The 21874-nt window shown below is 39.8% G+C and overlaps 1 protein-coding gene across 2 annotated transcripts in view; it reads right to left on the reverse strand.

Moving 5' to 3' along the window:
• The window catches only part of sh3pxd2b (SH3 and PX domains 2B), a 334077-nt gene that overhangs the window by 127046 nt on the left and 185157 nt on the right, over positions 1-21874 (reverse strand). For both annotated transcript variants that reach the window (XM_043703799.1, XM_043703800.1), the window contains exon 5: positions 5768-5859. In XM_043703799.1, coding sequence (XP_043559734.1) covers positions 5768-5859 — 92 coding nt within the window. The remainder of the gene's footprint in view (positions 1-5767; positions 5860-21874) is intronic.

Here is a 21874-nt window from a genome sequence, read left to right on the forward strand (position 1 = left end):
CAATTTGCGATGCTTCACAATTCACAAGGCACCAACACCTCGATAGTAGGCATTTTGATACTTTTCATACAACAAAGCTTCAGATCATTAAACATGCCATCATTTCAGCCTCACAGTTTGGGCCATAAATTGTGGTGTTCATAAATACTGATGTTAATCATCACCCAAAACATCTTTCAGGTATTGTCAAAGCACCTTGTAATTATTAACTTGTGATTTAAATGAATTAAACAGATAATGTTCACCAACAAATATTTGCAGTAAATCGGCTTTGACCATTATATTTTGGAAACTTTACAATTTGGACCTATGTTTTGTTGAAGATTTTGTGATAAAATGTTCCAAGGGTCAATAGAATAGCATACCCTGTAAGTGAGATTCATAGGGAGGCCTGGAACCACTGAGAAGGGAGAGAAGGAAGGTCTTCTTCCTTTGGTTGACAGGAGGAATCGACCATGCCATGTAGCAGGGGCAAACTCGATGTTTAGCATCATCTTCCTCTGCCTCTCTTTCTCATTTCTCATACCTCAGGCTTCTCCCTTAATCAACTACCTTATTTGAGGGTCTTACCATGCTCTATGCCCAGACCTGTCTGGATGGCTCAATTATGGAGCACACAGCAGACCACCATAATGGCAGAGACCTTTGAAGGTGAATGTTGTAAGACTGAACTTGACTGTTTGAAGTACAGATCCAGGACTCTCAGAGTTTGTGATGCCCCATCAGTTGTGAGTCTGATGTGCTGTCCAGCCTTGGAGAAGAAGGCACTTGCCACCTTGGTAAAGTGCCAGTGCACAGCCATCTGCGACATGTTACAGAAGTTCCCACGGAACAGGACACAGATGGCTGTCAGTAGTAGCTATGAGAGCAGCTGTCTCCTTCGACACTGGTTCTAAGATTTTTTCCAGGTCTCTTCAGTTCTTGCCTGTTGATCCAGTGCTCAAGGCTTTGTATCTGTTTCCCATTTCTCTCTCTCCTCTGGCATTCTGATGCCCTGTGCTCTTCCCTCCTTAGGAAGACCGCTGCTCCTCATCTCCAATGACCTTGATTTGAAGGTGCAAACCCATTTAATTATGATAAATATGTGTCTTACCTTTCAAAACATTTCTTTCCTCCCTGACTGGTCGCCACGGTGGTGCTTGTCTGCCTTCAGCTGGTGTGAGGCAGGCAATTCCTAAATGTTAGCTGTCCCCAGTGAAATGCAGTTTGGAAGTATGGATGAATTTGGAGGCTGGTACTTTCCCAGTGCCCTCACAAATGATACAAAATCAGAGGTAAGAACGGGACATAGAGATGTATAGTAAGAAAACAGACCCTTCAGTCCACTTGTCCATGCCGACCAGATATCCCAACCAACCTAGTCCCACCTGCCACACCTGACCCATATTTCTCCAAACCTTTCTTATTCAAATACCATCCAGATGCCTTTTAAATGTTGCAATTGTACTCACCTCCACCATTTCACACACCACCCTCTGCGTGAAAAAGTTGCCCCTTAGGTCTCTTTTATATTTTTCCCCTCTCACCCTAAATCTATGCCCTCTCTTCCCCCACTCCAGTGAAGAAATTTTGTCTATTTATCCTATCCATGCCCCTCATGATTTTTAAACCCCTATAAGGTCACCCCTCAGCCTCTGACACTCCAGGGAAAACAGCCCCAGCCTATTCAACCTCTCCCGATAGCTCAAATCCTCCAACCCTGGCAACATCCTTGTAAATCTTTTCTAAACCCTTTCAAGTTTCACAACATCTTTCTGATAGGAAGGAGACCAGGATTACATGCAATGTTCCAAAGTGGCCTAACTAATGTCCTGTACAGCCGCAACCATGACCTCCCAATTCCTGTACTTTATACTCTGATAAACAAAGGAAAGCTTACCAAACGCCTTCTTCACTATCCATCTACCTGCGATTCCAAGGTCTCTTTATTCAGCAACATTCCCTAGGACCTTACCATTAAGCGTATAAGTCCTGCTAAGATTTGCTTTCCCAAAATGCAGCACCTCGCATTTATCTAAAGCAAACTCCATCTGCCACTTCTCAGCCCATTGGCTCGTCTGATCAAGATCCTGTTGTAATCTGAGGTAACCTTCTTCGCTGTCCACTACACCTCCAATTTTGGTGTCATTTGCAAACTTACTGACTATACCTCTCATGCTCACATCCAAGTCATTTATATAAATGATGAAAAGTAGTGGACCCAGCACTGATCCTTGTGGCACGCCACTGGTCACAGGCCTCCAATCTGAAAAACAACCCTCCACCACTACCCTCTGTCTTCTACCTTTGAGTCAGTTCTGTGTCCAAATGACCAGTTCTCCCTGTATTCTGTGAGATCCAACCTTGCTAACCAGTATCCCATGGGGAACCTTGTCGCATTCCTTACTGAAGTTCATATAGATCACATCTACTGCTCTGCCCTCATCAATCCTCTTTGTTATTTCTTAAAAAATCTCAGTCAAGTTTGTGAGACATGATCTCCCACGCACAAAGCCATGTTGACTATCCTTAATCAGTCCTTGCCTTTCATGTACATCCTGTCCCTCAGGATTCCTTCCAACAACTTGTCCACCAACAACATTAGGCTCACTGATCTATAGTTCCCTGGCTTGTCCTTACCACCTTTCTTAAACAGGGGCACCACGTTAGCCAACCTCCAATCTTCTGGCATCTCACCTGTGACTATCAATGATACAAATATCTCAGTAAGTGGCCTAACAATCACTTCACTAGCTTCCCACAGAGTTCTCGGGTATACCTGATCAAGTCCTGGGGATTTATCCACTTTTATGCATTTCAAGTCATCCAGCACTTCCTCCTCTGTAATTTGGATATTTTTCAAGATGTCACCATCTATTTCCCTACATTCTATATCTTCTGTGTCCTTTCCCACGGTAAATACTGATGGAAAATACCTGCTTAGTATGTCCCCCATCTCCAGCAGCTCCACACAAAGGCCGCCTTGCTAATCTTTGAGGGGCCCTATTCTCTTCCTAGTTACCTTTTTGTCCTTAATGTATTTGTAAAAGCCCTTTGGATTCTCCTTAACTCTATTTGCCAAAGCTATCTCATGACCCCTTTTTGCCCTCCTGATTTCTGTCTTAAGTATACTCCTACTGCCTTTATACTCTTTTAAGAATTCACTCGATCTATCCTGTCTATACCGGACATATGCTTCCTTCTTTTTCTTAACAAACCCTCAATTTCTTTAGTCATCCAGCATTCCCTATATCTACCAGCCTTTCCTTTCACCCTAACAAGAATACACTGTCTCTGGACTCTCGTTATCTCATTTCTGAAGGCTTCCCATTTTCCAACTGTGTCTTTACCTGCGAACCTCTGCCCCCCATCAGCTTTTGCTCACTGAGCTGGAAGGTTCGTTTTCAGATGTTCCATCACCATACATTGTCAATGAGCTTCCGGATGAAGCACTGGTGGTGTAGCCCACTTTCTATTTATATTTTGGGTTTTCTTGGATTGGTGATGCCATTTCCCATGGTGACATCATTTCCTATGGTGATATCATTTCCAGTCCTTTGTCTGAGCAGGTGGTAAATGGGATCCAATTCAATATGTTTGTTGATAGAGTTCTGGTTGGCATGCCATGCTTCTCGGAATTCTTGTGCGTGTCTCTACTTGGTTTTTCCGAGATAAATGTGTTGTCCCAGTTACAATGGTGTCCTTCCTCATCCGTATGTAAGGATACAAGTGAGAGTGGGTCATGTCTTTTTATGGCTCGTTGATGTTTATGTATCCTGGTGGCTAGTTTTCTGTCTGTTTGTCCAATGTGGTGTTTGTTTCAGTTCTTGCAAAGTATTTTGTAAATTAAATTAGTTTTGCTTGTTGCCTGTATAGGGTCTTTCAAATTCATTAGCTGCTGTTTTAGTGTGTTGGGGGGTTTGTGGGCTACCATGATGTCAAGGTGTCCGAGTAGTCTGGCAGTCATTTCCGAGATGTCTTTGATGTAGGGGAGAGTAGCTAGGGTTGTTGGACGTGTTTTTGACCTACATCCAGAACCTCAACCTGAGCTACAAATCTTCTTAAAACTCGCTAAGAGTTAAGAATGTCTGGCGCATGACATTGCTGTCATTGTTTCTCACATTTGCTATTAAATAGGGTCACCTAAAGCAGGAAATTTACACCAAAATCAACTAGCCGCTAAATGGTACACAATTATTTTATGGCAGGGATACACAGCCATGCCTACTGCCACAAAATTAAGTGAAGAAGCAGTGCTCTGAATGCTAGTACATCCAAATAAACCTGTTGGACTATAACCTGGTGTTGTGAGACTTTTAACTTTGTCCACCCCAGTCCAACACTGGCACCTGCACATCATACTGCCACAGAAGCAGAGTGAAAGTGGCCAGGAGCCCTGTGGAGAGCCAAGATGGGTTGCGCCAGATGAATGGTGACATTTTTGACTCTGTAGCCCTTGTCCCTCATACCTATTTTCTATGCCACCTCAAATCTGCCATGAATTCCTACAACCCGGGAATCATCATGCCAACCCATGGTTCTTCAAAATAAATGTTGCCAAAAGATTTCACAGTAAAAAAACACCTGATAGAACAACTTAAAGTCAACAGTTCTCTCCAGCTGTCAAACGGAGTCCTATTGGAGCAATTCACCTGGGTTCTAGATTAACAGACATGATGTGTTTGGAGTCTCTATTATTGATATTTTAACTGTCTGTCTGATTGATTGACACTTTGGTAGGATTGTAGGAACAGTAGATTGTTAGAGATTTTGTTTATAAGTGGGTGATTTATTTTTCTCTGTCCCACACATGCTCTTGTTACAATATGGCTTATTAGTTCTGTACATATTGTAAAGCGGATGGATATACATGGAATATCCATAAGACATTAAGGGGGTTATAGAACGCCATGAGTGAGTAGCAGGTCATAACTGGCACTGAATTGGAACAGATGAGATATGGAATGAGCATGGGCAAGGCCACTTGATGTTATCTTCCAAGTATTTCCAGAATCCACGGGTTAACAGATACTCAAAATCCACTCCACAAAAATTGCAAAGCTACGAGATACCTACCCCAACAATGGTGCCAGTCAGGCCAGTAGATCAGGAGTGAGTTTGCTACTGCACATGCTAATTCCATGCCAGCGAAAAGTGAAGGTGCTTCAAACAGGCAGTCAGTCATTGAACTTAGCTGCCATTTTTAAATGGCTCCAGAGTTGTCACAACATTGCCAAGACCCAGCCTAAATCTCCACAGTCAACAGGGTAAGGTAGAAACACTTGTAATAAATTAGGAAGTAGATGTGCTGTAAAGAATAACTGTAGAACTTTAAACTTTTTTTTGCCAACTCCCTTCTTGAAAAATTGTAAAACTCCTGCTGGGTTTTAAGGTGCTGGGTAACCTAAAGTACATCTTCACGTGAGCTTACAATTTGATCATGTTTATTTAGAGGTTATTTAACCCTGGATGTCAGAGCTGAACCATTAGGTTTTCACCTGGTGCTCTTAAATGTCAAGTTACAGCAGGAATCTATTATACGTGATCAGGAGGCAAAAACCTTTGGCTAATTTTCTTCATCTAAGTGAAACTTACATTTATTTTAAAATTACAATTGCAAATGATCAAAGCAGAGCAAAACATGTGAAAGCATTTTTTTTGGCAAATAAATACACTACATGTCAATAGATCTTAATCTGTTCTCTAAGACAAACATTGTATTGTTTTCCAAAATCAGAACCTAATCTTGGCTTCTCAAGTCAGATGTAATTTAGTACAACATACTCACTCTTTAGGTGGGTTTAAGTCCTCTGGTCTTGTTTCAAAGAATTGGAGAACTTCGTCACACTGTGAGATATGAGCCGGTAGTCGGATGAGAGCCTGCACATAATTAGCACACAATGAGATGATAACATTTGGATTATTTGTTTAAAAGAAACCCTGTTCTTTCCAAATGGAGGATCTGAGCCTAATCTATTAAAATAGAGGTTTATATTATCTATATAAAATTAAGTATCCCTTTTCTCTCCCCTTCATCACAAAACAAAATCATTCAAGAAATAGATTTTCAGTTTCATTTCTGGTTTCCCATCGTGAAAATAATGACCTGCCATAAATTTCTAATCAATATATACCAATATATATAGCAATACAATTTAAGAATGATGTATAAATGCACATTGTTTCAATCACTACAGAACAATTATTTTCTCAACTAATATTAAATACATGCATCATACTACTTTCATGTAAGTACAAAAGAAGTATTTAAAAGATAACCAAAAATCACCAACACTGATATTGGTGGTAGCAATAATGAGAACTTTTTCACTCAGACGGTGACAAATGGTGGAATTTGAACTCAATTCAAATCTGGGGCAGCACGGTGGCTCAGTGGTTAGCACTGCTGTCTCACAGCACCAGGGTCCCAGGTTCAATTCCAGCCTCGGGTGACTGTGTGGAGTTTGCACATTCTCCCAGTGTCTGCGTGGATTTCCCCTGGGTGCTGCGGTTTCCTCCCACGGTCCAAAGATGTGCAGGTCAGGTGAACTGGTCATACTAAATTGCCCATAGGTTAGGTGTGTTAGTCAGAGGGAAATGGGCCTGGGTGGGTTACTCTTCAGAGGGTCAATGTGGACTTGATGGGCCGACGGCCTGTTTCCACACTGTAGGGAATCTAGTCCAATGATTACCTTGAAACTGTTGTCAATTGTCCAGTAATTTCATAGAGTCATACAGCATGGAAACTCGTCCATGCCAAACAAGTTATCCAAACTAACTAGTCTCATTTGGCCCATGGCCCTCCAAACCTTTCCTATTCTCGTCCTGTCCCGTAAATGTTGTAACTGTATCTGCTTCTACCACTTACTCTGGCAGTTCATTTCCAGATACGAACCACCCTCTGTTTTAAAAGGTTGCCCCTCAGGTTGCTTTTAAATCTTTCTCCTATCACCTTAAAAAATGCTGCCTAGTTATGTTTTCTCGGGAAGGAAACTGCTGTCCTTAGCTGGACTACCCTACATGTGACTCCAGTCACACAGCAATGTGATTGATTCTTAAATGCCCTCCAGACAATTAAGGGTGGGCAATAAATGCTGGTCCCACATCCCATGAATGAGTAAAAAAGAAATTTAACTTCAGTCAGGTTTCCTTCAAGTTGAATTCAAAAGCTTGAACTATATATATATTTTTAGAAACCTTGCTCAATAGTTTCATGACATGATAGAGTAGATGCAGGAAGAATGTATCCAAGGGAAGGGGAGCGTAGCATCAGTGGTCACAATCTAAGGGTATGGAGTAAGTGACTTAAGACTGAGACAATAAGAAATTTCTTCACCTGCAGATTGGTAAGCCTATGAAATTTGCTAACACAGAAAGCAGCCCTGACCAAAACATTGCATGTTTTCAAGAAGGAGTTGGATATAGCACTTAGGGTAAAGGGATCAATGCATAGGGGGGAAACCTGGGAACAGGCTACTGAGTTGGATGATCAGCAATAATCATAATAAATGGCAGAGCAGACTCAAACAGTCAAATGGCCTACTCCTGCTCCTGTTTTCTAGTTTTCTATTGTCTTTCCTGATCCTATTATCATCATATAAACAATCTTCCAGGAGGCGTCAGTTATCTGCTCTGACACATACTGTTTTAAACTCATGGTTCCAAAAAGATTGACTTAATTACTTATTAAACTCTTCAGAAAATAAAAATATTCATTTGCCATTAATTTAGAATTCAGGGAAAAAAAAATACATGCACTGGTATTATTGATAGGTTACTAATCCAGAGATTCAGGTAATGTTCTGAGGACTCAGGTATGAATCCCACTGTGGCAGATGGTGGAATTTAAATTTAATAAAATTCAACAATTAAGAGATTCATGATAACCATGAAACCATTAATGATCATCTGAAACATCACTGGGTTCATTAATTAGCTTTAGGAAAGGAAATTGCCATCCTTACCAAGTACCGTTCATCTATGACTCCAGACCCACAGAATTATGGTTGACTCTTAATTGCTGTCAGAGATTAGGGATGGGCAATAAATGGAATAGCCAGTAATACCTACATCCTATGAATGAATTTTAAAAATCTCATGTATTTCAGCAGGGTGTCTAAAGACAAGTATTTTAAATTTAAATATGCAGGGACGAATGCCGAGTTAGCTAAAGTGAATTGGCAAACGAAGGGAGTGCACAATATAGATGAGGTTGGAGACATTTAGAAGGATAGTCCAAGACACATAGAATAGATGCATTCCAATAAGCAAAAAGGTAATTCCAAGGGACAGACCCGTCTTCCATGAACTAGATACAAAAAGATGGTATCAAACTTGGAAAAAAAAACAACCGCACAAAAACAAGTGGCAAGTCAGAAGATTGAATGGAATATAAAAAGAAAATTGACTAAAAGATTGAGGACAGGGATCGGGGAGGAATTTTGAGTATAAGAGAAAGCTAGCCAGATACATAAAAGCAAAAACAAAAAGTTTCTGTAGATATTTAAAAAGGAAAAGAGTTAAAGTTGTTGGTGGTTCTATGGCAAATCAGAGTGCGAAATTAGAAAATAATTTGAGTTTTTACAGCCTGAAATGAGATCCTTCGACCTATCGTGTTCACTCCAGTCAAATAATCCCATTTTCTAGCACTTGGTATGTAACCAAATGCTATGGTGTTTCAAGCACTCATCTGAACAGCACATAAATGTCTTGAGGTCCCTGCCTCTACCACCTTTTTAAGCAATAAAATTCCAGGTGCCCAGCATCCTCTGGATGAAAAATGTTTTACTCAAATTTCTTCTAAAACTCCTAGCCTTAACACTGTGTCCCCTGCTACTGACACCCACTACAGGAAAACATTTCTCTCTATCTACCCTATCAATGACCATCAGAACTTTAGGCTCCTCTATTTGTCTTTCCTCAGCATTCTCTGCTCTGAGACAAGGCCAGGCTACTTAGTCTCTCTTCATATCTGAATTGCTCCAAATTAGCAACATCCAGGTGAATCTCCTCTGCACCTTTTCCACCTTGATTGGAAAAGGGGTCAAAAGTTATGAGGAGAAGGTAGGAGAATGAGGTTGAGAAACATTTCAGCCAGGATCAAATGGTGGAGAACATGCAATAGTCCGAATAGTGTAATTTTGCTCCGATATCTTATGGTCCAAGGTCTTATGCTCCTTGCTCTTGCGTTCAATACTTTGAGTAAAACAAATTCAGAAGTCACATGACACCAGGTTATAATCCAACAAGTTTATTTGAAATTACAAGCTTTCGGAGCGCGCTCCTTTGACAGGTGAAGAGAAGCACACAGGCACATAATTTATATGTAGGGAGATCAAAAGATCATAAAAATGGTGTGAATGGAGTGTTAATAGGCTGAATAGCAGGTGGAGGAATGACCTACAATTCGTTTGCAGCTTTTCGCAGTGGCATATTGGAACTGTCAATCGATGGGATGAGCATTTTATCCCATTCTCATGAGGGCATCTTACAGCATTTTTAAGTGTCTGTCAGGTTCCTCCTCATCTGAGCAGATCCTAAGTATATGCAGGTCTTGACCATAGGGGATGGCTTCTTTAACATGTTTAGCGTTTAACTAGAGAAGTGCAGCATCATGAGCTATCATGTTATTCCAGTCATTTGGTTTGTCTCCAGCACCACCTCTTTTTAATTTTTCATAATTATCTCTCTGCCTCAATTAATAGGTCATCCCTTAACTTGCTATTCAGCTGTTGACACTTCACTCACACCATCTGACACTTTTGATCACCTGCACAAACTTATTATTCAGCTTGTCGACACTCCATTCACAAAATTTGTATGCTCTTTTGGTGTCTCTGCCTATAATTTCTGTGGCTGTGTGTTTCTCTTGACTTCAGCTCATGAAAGAGCAGCACACTGAAAGCTTGTGATTTTAAATAAACCTGTTGGATTATAACCTGATATCATGTGATTTCTGACCTCCTCCACTTTAGTTCAACACAGTACCTCCACATCTTGAGTAAAAAAACACAAGTTTTGCATGCCATTTTATATGTCATATGTCATCTACCTCCCTACTGTCTTCAAGACCAGCACACCAAGGTCACTCTGATGTTCTGTGCTTCCTGACGTTTCACCATTCAATTATTACTCCCATTTGCCTCATTAGTTCTCACAAAATGCATCACCTCACACTTTTCAGAATTAAATTCAATTTGCCACCGTTGAATCCATCTACAGCTGTATTCTGTAATATTGTCCAAGACTTTCTTCCACACCACCAATTTCCATGTCATTTGCATGAAATGGAAGAAGGGAAGAAACTCAATAACTACAAATCACTTGGGAAGTGGTACTGAGCATATTGCTGCAGCTATAGGAGGCAGGACTCTAGGTCCTGATGGAGTTTATCCTAAGGTCTTCAAAGTACTGGCCACTGGAATAGTCGAGGCATTGGTTTAATTTTTCAACTTTCTTCAGACTTGGGAAAGGTCCCATTTAAAATGGGAAATAGCAAATCTAACTCCTTTAATGAAAAATGGGGGTGAAGAGAAGAGACAGAAAGCAGGAAACTGCAATTTCTCATTGTGAAGGTTTAGAATTAAACATGTTACGGCAGGACACTTGGAAATGTTTAAGGTAAGCAGGCAAAGTCAACAATGTTTTGTGAAAAGCAAATCATGTTTACTCATTAATTGGAGTTCTTTGGGGAAGTAAAATCTGATAAGGATAAAGGGGAACCAGTGCATTCATTGTTAATGGATTTCCAAAAGGCACATAATAGCATGACATATCAAAGGTTATTGCATAAGAAAAAAAATCTGAATTTTGGAGGAGTGGCATATTGCCATTCATAGGGGTTTGGTTAGCTAACAGAAACCGTAGTTATGGATCAAGTGGAGTGCCACAGGGATCAGTGTTGGGGCCTCAATGTTTTAAAATTTATAGAAATAACTGATGAAAGGACAGAATATATGGCTGCTGATGATGCAAACATAGATAAGAAAGTAAGTTATGAAAAGGACATATGGAAGCTCAAAGGAATATGACTAGGTTAAGTGAATAAGACAAAGATCTGGGAGAATATAATGTGGGAAATGGAAGATGTCCGTTTTGGCAGGAACAAGTGAATAAAAAGTACTTTGTAAATGGTGAGAGATTGCAGAGCTTTGAGGTTCAGAGGGATCTGTATGTCCCCATGCATGAATCACATAATGTTAGCACATAGGTAGTAGTAATAACTGGGAAACCTCACAGATAAGACAGAGTGTCTTTTTTTAGTGAGGAGAATTCAGTACAAAGGTAGGGACATTATCCTTCAGTTATATAAAATCCTGAGACCCCGCATCTGGAGTACTTTGTACAGTATTGGTCCCTTTATTAACTATTTGGATAATGGCATAGAAAGTCATATCTCCAAAGTTAGGCAGCATTGTGAATAGTGTAGTTGACAGCATAGAAGTAAAAAGTGATATTGATAGACTTGATGAATGAATAAAACTGAGACAGATGGGGTTTAATGCAAGCTTGGGTTATCCAATGTGAACCAGTTAAAAAAAAGGGTAATTTCCAAATGATTTAAGACCATAAGACAGAGGAGGAGAAATGTGGACATTCAGCCCATCGAGTCTGCTCTGCCATTCAATCATGACTGATACGTTTCTCAAACTCATTCTCCCATTTTCTCTCTGTAACCCTTGATACTCAAGAATGTATCTATCTCAGTCTTAAATATATTCAATAACCTGGCTTCCACAAACTTGTGTGGCAATCAATTCCATATATTCACCATTCTCTGGCTGAAGAATTTGCTCCTTATATCCATTCTCAAAGGTCTTCGTTTTACTCTAAGGCTATGTCCTCAGGTCCTAGTCTCTCCTACCAATGAAAACATCTTCTCAACATGTACTCTGTCCAGGTGATTCAGTATTCTGTATGTTTCAATAACATCCATCACCCTTCTAAACTCCATCAAGTATATACCCAGAGGCCTCAAATGTTCCTCATATGTTAAGCTTTTCATCCCTGGGACCATTCTTGTGAACCTCCTCTTGATCCCTTCACGGCCAATACATCCTTCCTGATATATGGGACCTAAAACTGCATACGATACTCTAAATGTGGTCTGACCAGAGCCTTATAGAGCCTCAGAAGTACATCTCTGCTTTTATATTCAAGTCCTCCCAAAATAAATGCCTTCCTAACTACTGACTCAACCTGCAAGTTTACTTTGAGAGAACCCTGGAGTAGAACTCCCAAGTTTCTTTGCACTTCAGATTTCAGAACTTTCTCCCCATTTAGAAAATAGTCCATGCTTCTTTTCTTTCTAACAAAGCACATGACCTCATACTTTCCCACATTGTACTCCATCTGCCCCTTCTCCTAACGTGTCCAAATTCTTCTGCAGCTTCCATGCCTCCTCAATACTACCTATCTTTGCATCATCTACAGACCTAGCCAGAATGTCCTCAGTTCCTTCATCTAGATCGCTAATGTATAAAGTGAAAAGTTGTTGTCCCAACACTGAGCCTTTCACCGGCTGCCACTTTGAGAAGGACCCTTTTATCCCCACTCTGCACTTTCTGCCAGACAGCCAATCTTCTATCCATGCTACCGCTTTGCTTCTGACACCATGGACCCTTAGCTTACTCAGTAGCCTCCTCTGCAACACCTTGTCAAAAGCCTTCCTGAAGTTCAGGTAGATAACATCCATTGGCTTTCCTTGGTCGAACCTGCTCATTACTTCCTCAAAGAATTCTAGAAAATTTGTCAGGCATGACCTCCTCTTGATGAAACCATGTTGACTTTGTCCTATTTTAACAAATACTTCCACGTATTCAGAAATCTCATCCCTCACAATGGATTCCAGGATCTTATCCACAACCGAGGTTAGGCTCATAAGTCTTTAATTTTCCATCTTATGGCCTTACTCCCTTTTTAAACAGAGGTGTCATGTTAGTGATTTTCCAGTTCTCTGGGACCCTCCTTGATTCTACTGATTCCTGAAAGATCATCACTAATGCCTCCATTATTCCTTCAGCTAATTCTCTTAGAACTCTGGGGTGTAGTCCACCTGGTCCAGGTGATTTATTCACCTTCAGGCCGTTCAGCTCTTCTAGCACCTTCTCCTTGGTGATGGCCACCAGCTCTGTCCTCTCACTCTTTTGAATCTTTCGAATATTACTTGTGTCTTCCATTGTGAAGACTGACATGAAGTAATTATTCAGTTCCTTAGCCATTTCCTTGCTGCCCACTACTATCTCTCCAGCATCATTTTCCAGCAACCCAATGTCTACTTTTGCCTCTCTTTTGCCCTTTATATATTGAAAGAAACTCTTACAGTCCTCCTTTATATTACTGGCTAGTTTACCCTCATTAATTTTCTCCCTTCTTATTTCTGTTTCTATTGCTCTCTATTGATGTTTGTAAGCTTCCCAATCCGCTGGTTTTCCACTGCCCTTCACGTCATTATATGCTTTCTCTGTTAAATACAGAGACTTTGATCAGATCACCACTTAACATCCTACATTCCTAAAACAGGCCTAATGTGTACAACTCTGAAGGCCAGGTATTACTCTTGTACTGACTCCAAGGCCAGTATATACTTTAATATAGTCTTTGAAGTTAAATACAGTATCTGCTCCAAAGAGACTTGGAGCTTCACAAGCATAGATCTTGAAAATGCCATGAACAGGTACAGAAAATAATCAAGGAGGCTAATAGAATGCTAGTGGACTGGAGTATAAGGATGCAGAAGCTATGCTATAGTTATAAAAGTTATAAAATAAACACTGGTTAGACTCAACTTGGAGTACGGCAAGCTGATCTGGACACCACAACTTAACAAGAACATATTGGCCTTGGAGTCAGTACAAAAATGATATCTGGACTTCAGAGTTATACAAATTAGGCCTGTTTTCTCTAGAATGTAGAATGTTAGGCAGTGATCTGATCAAAGTCTTCAACAGTAGACACACTGACTTTAAGGTAAAAACAATGACTGCAGATGCTGGAAACCAGATTCTGGATTAGTGGTGCTGGAAGAGCACAGCAGTTCAGGCAGCATCCAAGGAACAGTAAAATCAATGTTTCAGGCAAAAGCCCTTCATCAGGAATACAGGATGCTGCCTGAACTGCTGTGCTCTTCCAGCACCACTAATCCATCACTGACGTTTAGGGCATTTATATGATTATTGGATAAACATACATATGAAAATGGAATACTGTAGGTTAGATGGGCTTCAGATTGGTTCCACAGGTCGACGCAACATCGAGAGCTGAAGGGTCTGTACTGCCCTGTAATGTTCTATGTTAAAATTTTAATAGCAAAAGACAAATTGGTAAACTACGGATAGACTGTTCAGGTAAAATGTCAGGAAGCACTTCTACATACAGCGTATTTGAGGTTTGGAACTCAGTCTCAAAAATGACACTAATGCGTGATCAGTTGTCATTTTTGAATTGGTAACAGGTATATTCTTGTCAAAGAAAGGTATTAAGAAATACACAGTTAGGCCACAGATCAAGCATGATCTCATTAAATGGTGAAAAAGGCTTAAGGGGCTGAAAGATTGCCTCCTTTTCCAATGCTCCTAATTTAAGAAACAATGTAAATGTGTTGGAAACAGTTCAGAGAAGGTTTACAAGATTAATACCTGGAGAGAGCAGGTCACCTTATGAGGAAAAGTTGTATTTGTTGGAGTTTAGTGTCGAAAAGTGTGGCACTGGAAAAGCACAGTATGTCAGGCAGCATCCAAGGAGCAGGACAATCGACGTTTCGGGCATGAACCTTTCATCAGGAATGATCCCATTCCAGGTGAAAGGCTTATGCCCAAAATGTCAATTGTTCTGCTCCTCGGATGCTGCCTGAGCTGCTATGCTTTTCCAGCACCACACTTTTCGACTCTGAACTTCAGCATCTGCAATTATCACTTTTTCCTTTAGTCCTCTGTTGGAGTTTAGAAGAGCAAGAGGTGACTTGATTAAAATACATAAAGATCTTGAGTGGTCTTGAAATTATGACTGAGGAAAAGATATTCCCTCTTTTGGGAAAATCTAGAACTCAAAGTCCACCTTTTAAGACATATCATGGCCCGCTCAGACAGTAATCAGTCTATTGAACTCTCTTCCTCCAAAGGCTGGGGAAGCAGAATATTTGGACATTGTCAAGAGGGCGTGGGGATGCAGTGGGGGAAACAGACAACTGGCCTATCTTCTGCTCCTAGTTTGTAGGCCATATGTAATAAGCTTGTGACACAGCAATTTAGTCAGCATGATTATTTGTGTACATTTTTAAAAATATAAAGTTTAAAATTTTGTTATTTTTAGGTCAATTTAGAGTAGTACAGAGTAGTAAAGAGATGACATGGCCTGCTTCAAATCCTACTAAACAACAAAACTGGTTTGTGTAGTTCGTATGAAAACAATGAGGCCCAAATTGTTTTACTGAGAAGGTACAAGATGTTCATACCTCTCGATAATGGGAAGACCACTGTACTAACTTAAGTGAGACTTCTCCATAGCTCACAGGGAAGTGGTTGCAAAGTCAGGCTTTATCAAGATTTATGCTCAATTCCGGAATAGAATAAAGTTGAATGTTTAGAAGATAATTAGCATTTTGACCTAAATACATGGCTCAGATGATTCACGTTGTCATGAAGATAGACACTAAGAGGGAACAAATCATAAGGATTTACAAGGTTTTCTTAATTTTTCCTGAAACCCCTGTGACAGTCTGTTAGTATCTAAGAAAGACAAATAGCATAGAGAAGAAGGCAGACCGTCTGTCTTGCTCACCACATAGACTGCAAATAGATCCCTGCATTTATGCTTAAAGAGTCTAAGTTTCTCAGGATTTAATGAGGGGTGAACATTTGCCTAGATTTAGCAAGAGAGCGTGGGGTGCAGTGGGGGCAAGAGACAACTGGCCTAGGAAAGCCCTCACTGTAAAAAAATCAATTCAGAAACTAGAATTTATCCAGCTGGAAAACAGAAAGGAAATAATCTATTGAGAACTGAAGATACCCTTTGACTGATTTCTTGAGAACAATTTGTCGACTTCAAGGGACAAAGTAACATTTAACTGTAGTGGGAATTTTAGTTTCTTTTAAAAGTTAAATAAGGGAAACAGTTTACAGTATAAGTTTTGGTAGTTCAGAGTATAAGTTGACTACAAAAATAATGTTTAGTCAATGTTATTTTTGAAGTTGTTGTAGTAAAAGTATTCAAATTTGACATCTTGCTGTGTGATCCTTTCAGTCAGTTAATGGAAATTCAAATACATTTTAAAGATTATTGGTCTCTATGTGGATTGTAATAACATACTTAGTTGGATTCAGGAACACTATGAGCAAGTACTGGCACACAGCAGTGGAAATGTACACCCAAAAAGCAACAGGGATCAAAGAAAACTTGAGTGATGTCTCTGCCCATCTCGATGTACTAAAAGTATCACAAATTGCTTGCTGAAATAAACCTGAAACAGTATACATGATGGTTTTAATACAGACAAATGTCCACACCATTCCACTTAAAAAAACAGATTACACCTTCCCAAAAGTTAAAGGGAAAGAAATCTCACCATTGAACTTGGACTTCATGAAGTGAGCTATAGCTAATTCATTACTCACATTTTATCCAACTTCTGTGGTGTCAGGCAGAGTTCACTCATCTGTTAAAGACATCACTAAACTCAGCTGTTAAGGCCAACTGCTAGTTTAAGTGTAGCCTAAACCCCTTCCACCTGCAAAGCAGCTCACAAGTGTGGTCTGTTTCACTATGTGATTACTGCTTACTCGTACCAAGCACAGATTTACAAATTGGACATTGCAATGGGATCTATTAGATTCTTCAGTCTTTCCATGGCCCATGATTAGAGAGCTGATACAGGCACAACAAGCCATTCAAGGAGCAAAGATGAGCAACATGCCACATTTAAGTGCCAAGTCCTTCACACTGATTTTGCCAGCCTTTTCCTCCACTGTATTACTCAGTGTGAAATAATTTCATGCTCCATCCATTGCTCTCTCTCTCAGCATCTCCTCATAACCCACACTCCTCTTATACTCATCCCTCACAGTCCAGTTCTGGTATTCAAGATCCATTTGTTTTTGTCCTTACAGAGGAACTCCACAGACAGTCACAGAACCAAAGGGGTCCTTCAGTAATCACCACCTTGACCACATGAAAGATAAGGCACAAGAAATGAGAATTCTGTGGGAGTGCATGGCCATTGTGAAGGAAGAATAGGGATCTGTCAGATATCCGGTGACAATTTAATGCCCACAATCCACAACTACACAGCACACTTAAATTGGCATGTCTTTCATCTCTAATTGAAACATGATTATCTGCACAATGACGACTTTGACTTTCTTCCCTTGTTAGTTCTCATTCAGATTTATCATCTCCCACATTCAATTCAGTTGTTATTTTTCCTTTATACCATTGGTAGGACTTCTCCGAGGAGTCATCAGACATGTCTTTATCGCGAGTTCCCTTCTTTCAAAAGAGCCATTCACTACATCTGCTTAGAGCTTGGAAGAACTCAGTCTAATAGATCCCATTGCAACGTCCAATTTGTAAATCTGTGCTTGGTACGAGTAAGCAGTAATCACATAGTGAAACAGACCACACTTGTGAGCTGCTTTGCAGGTGGAAGGGGTTTAGGCTACACTTAAACTAGCAGTTGGCCTTAACAGCTAAATGTTAAACAGCTAAAAGTTGGCCATGCTAAATTGCCCGTAGTGTTAGGTAAAGGGTAAAGGGGTAAATGTAGGGGTATGGGTGGGTTGCGCGGCGGGTCGGTGTGGACTTGTTGGGCCGAAGGGCCTGTTTCCACACTGTAAGTAATCTAATCTAATCTAATCTAATCTAATCTAATCTAAACTGCGATTGAAATGACTGGTGCAGAATGAGGACATCATGGCAGCTTTCCAGATATCTTGAGAGCATATGTATAATATTATTCAGGTGCTGAACATACACAGAAAAGAAACAACAACAGAAATTGCTGAAAAACTGAAGGGTCACTGGATCTGAAACACTGACTCTGCCTTCTCTCCACAGAGGCGACCAAACCTGAGTTTTTCCATCAATTTCTGATTTTATTTCTGATTTCCAGGATCCTTAGTTTTTTCAGGTTTTTTTTAAATATAGAATTGAATCTATTTTGATTAACAAATATTCATGGATACTTTGAGGGCATCTTGACTGATGTGGATCTGAAATCTCACGTTCCTTGAACCAGGAGGAGTTCGGCAATACAAAGTCTCTCCAATTCTGACTGACCTCATCTGTGCCAATTGAACTTAAGTGACAGCCCTGGTAAGCACAGCATCAGATGATGAAATCCTGCAGACATCAAAAGCAGGCACTTGGTGAAGAAATTTGGGTGACTGGGTGATTTTGACTGCCCTTGGCAATGCATGCCCACCTGATTCATCTTGTGGAAGCCCCAAACCTCTTGAACCTGCTGAGACACTGCAGCTTAGTCATGTCCAGTTCGGCACCCATTCCTTCCATCCATAGAGCACCAGACCGAGGGGAAAGAAATTGCTTCTTTTGCAGTTACTGCTCCTGTCAATGGAAGTATTGTCATTGCAATTTTCTTCTTTCTTCTTCAGAGGGCCAAACTAGAGCTATATAAACTGTTGCTTTGCTGCGACGAAGCAGATAAAGTCAAACAACCCAAAGATGGGGAAATAAATGATCTCCAAAGTTTTGGAAATCACCTCCAAAGCTGTTATAAAGCATTCTAAAGACAAGTCCTGTGTGTACATCAGCAAAGAAACATATGCCCCGTTTATCTAAGAGTTTTCCAGCCTGTCTGTACACATGCACAGGCAGTTATAGCCAGGATGGTTAGTTATTTGCTGAACCCCCCAATAATATTAAGGTTTCATTCACACTCACTAAATACAGAAGGCAGTGGATGCATTGTGGTTTCCAAACCTACCAGAACATTTTTCCCTCCTGTACAACCTACAATCCTGCTCAGAAATCAACCCCTAAACCAACCCCAAAACACCATCCTCTCTACAGGTTAAATTCTGTCTCTCGCAAACACTGATTTTCAGAGCTGGGTAGTAAAGCCATGCTTCAAGTGATAGAGATTAGCTGTACAATTATTAAACAATGCACAAAGCTAATGTATGAATTTTTAGCAAGATCTTGGACATCCTGTAAGGCAATGTTAATTTACATTGCTTTTCAGACAAGCTCTTGATATAGATGCGTCCTTACACTTTGTGACCTCGACCATTAGGAAACTGCTGAGATGTGACAGACAGAGGAAGCACATAATGACAAAAGGCTTTTACTGATGTATTTGAACCAAAAACATGACAGTGCATTACATTAATTGTCTACTCAGAGGGCAGAGGAAAAGTGTATTGCATACAAATCTAGTCCATTCTAAAGGACATTCTCTCAAAGTCAGTCAGTTCTGACACATTGTTCCTGCATATTTGGAATTCTATTGCCTCACTTCCAAGCATTTGTCCTTGGACTGTGGTTTGTTGTGCATTGTGTCAACTATTGCAAACTTCATACAGTCACTGCAAACAAAATCTAGAACATACATATTATGCTTTACTAACAGCCTGAAGAGAAATATAACTTAAAGCAGGAATTCTTGTATTGATGGAAAATAAATACTAAACATCAATTGTAAGTAAGACATTTTCATTAAGTATGCACGTCCTCCTGAATGGCTTGGGTCCCATTTTACAAATCGATGGTTAATGAAAATAAGAGTCACATTTCTACTCCATGTACTTTAATAATTAGAAATCACATTATCTTAAAAGAATAAAAACAATTAATCGTTAATCTCTCTACTGTTGAGAAATCATCTTTTGCCAGCTTTCAGTAATTCAGTAGGACAGTTGAATTGGTGCACATTATGTAGCAAGGAAACATTGATGCGATACAATCATGAGAATAACATTCTACATCAAGAGAATAGTGTTTTACTTTTGTCGAAGAAAAAGAACCTTCTTCCTGTTTCCAAAGATGATACCACTGGCATAAAAGATCACGATGCAAATTCTACCAAACAAATTGCACATATGTTACAATTACATTAAAAACTTTAGTTCATTTCTAGTCCTAATTTTCTTGCGTTAGTCCTCAACAGTTTTGAGTGAATTGACTAAGTATCCTAAATAAGGATACTCCATGCACTATTTTTATTCTTGTGGTGAATTTATGATTTATCAAATATGCTTTGCTAGAAAGCTGAACTGGAATAAAGGGTGACTCCATCAACTACATTCAACCTCCAGTTGTGATCTCAGGGTATATGGCTTTTGAGCAGAGTATCAATTTTAAATATTGCAGAGGTGAGAAAATGGCCAAATTTGTCACAGGATAAGCCTGTCACAATGATGAAAAAGAGCTGATTTAAATCTTCATCAAACCCATTCTAATGCCAAAATTATATGAATAACATAACACTGACATGACATCATTCTGACAACAACACGTGAGCTATTTCTCTCTAAGAAACTAAGTAATTTTGCTGAACAGTTTTTCCATAAACTAGCGATATTAATTTCTTGTTACAGACCGATGGTGACAAGAATTATGACAGAACATTTTTATACTTGCAAAAAATAGGTAATAAATCCTTAAAGTTTGCAAGTCCATCATTTTTACTCAGTGTATTATCTTTTACGAGTAAAGTGTATAACTAAGTATTTCATGTTCTTATACCCTTGAAAACTATCAGCCATTAGAACTGTCCCATTGATACATTAGCATGCTAATCTCTTCGTTTTCGTGAAGATTGCTAGGTGATTAAATCCTCTTTCAATGACAAGATTCAGCCAAGGTAATATACTGAGTCCTTATAAATTTGAAGCTCTCAGTCTGATCTGTTAAACACAATGACAAGAAATTAATTCCACTGCTTTTCCTGAAATCAAAACAGAAAATACTGAAAATTCTGTTCAAGTCAGACTGTTGTGTGTACAGAGAACTAATTTTTCAAGTTGATGACTTTTTATTAGAACTAGGAAAAAGAATTGTAATAATTGTAAGCAAGTGGGGATATGGGAAGAAGAAAATAAGAACAGGAGCTCTACATTAGCAAAGAATAAATGTCGGAAGAGTTGGCGATGCAGGGCCAAGACAATGTATTTAGAACTGGTTAGAGGATGAACAGCTGCTATCAAAAAGCAAAAACAAGATGAAAACCAGATTAAAACCAAAACAAAGAGAAAATTCTTGAAGGTCTGGCAGAATCAGTGGAGAGAGGAAGAGAGGTAAGGTTGAACATATCATTCTCGAAATGTTAACACCATTTCTCTCTCCACCGACACTGCCAAACATGCTGACGGTCTCTAGCATTTTCTATTCTTGTTTCAGATTTCGAGCATCCACGAGTTTTACTTTTTTGAAGACTAAAATCAAAATCTGCAAAGACAACACAATGGGGACAGAGGTTACAGTCTATAAGTCCTACAGACTGAACTCAATGTTCAGTCCAGAAGATTGATAAGGTGTATATTGAAAGGAGAGGTACTGTTCCCTTAGCACAAGATAGAGGGCAGTGGGACCAGCATGAGGACAAGGTGGAGAATGAAAATGATAGATGATTGATCACTCAGGGTTGTGGTCATGTTGCAGACTGAATAGAGGTCTATCAAAATTTGGTAATCCAATCTGCTTGGTGTTCCAAATGCCTAGATTTCAAATGTTCAATGTTTGATTTGATATACGTCAGTTCATAGAGTCATAGAGATGGACAGCATGGAAACAAACCCTTCGGTCCAACAAACCCATGCCGACCAGATATCCCAACCCAATCTAGTCCCACCTGCCAGCACCCGGCCCATATCCCTCCAAACTCTTCCTATTCATATACCCATCCAAATGCCTTTTAAATGTTGCAATTGTACCAGCCTCCATC

This window comes from Chiloscyllium plagiosum, chromosome 14 (assembly GCF_004010195.1).
Source record: "Chiloscyllium plagiosum isolate BGI_BamShark_2017 chromosome 14, ASM401019v2, whole genome shotgun sequence".
NCBI lineage: Eukaryota > Metazoa > Chordata > Chondrichthyes > Orectolobiformes > Hemiscylliidae > Chiloscyllium > Chiloscyllium plagiosum.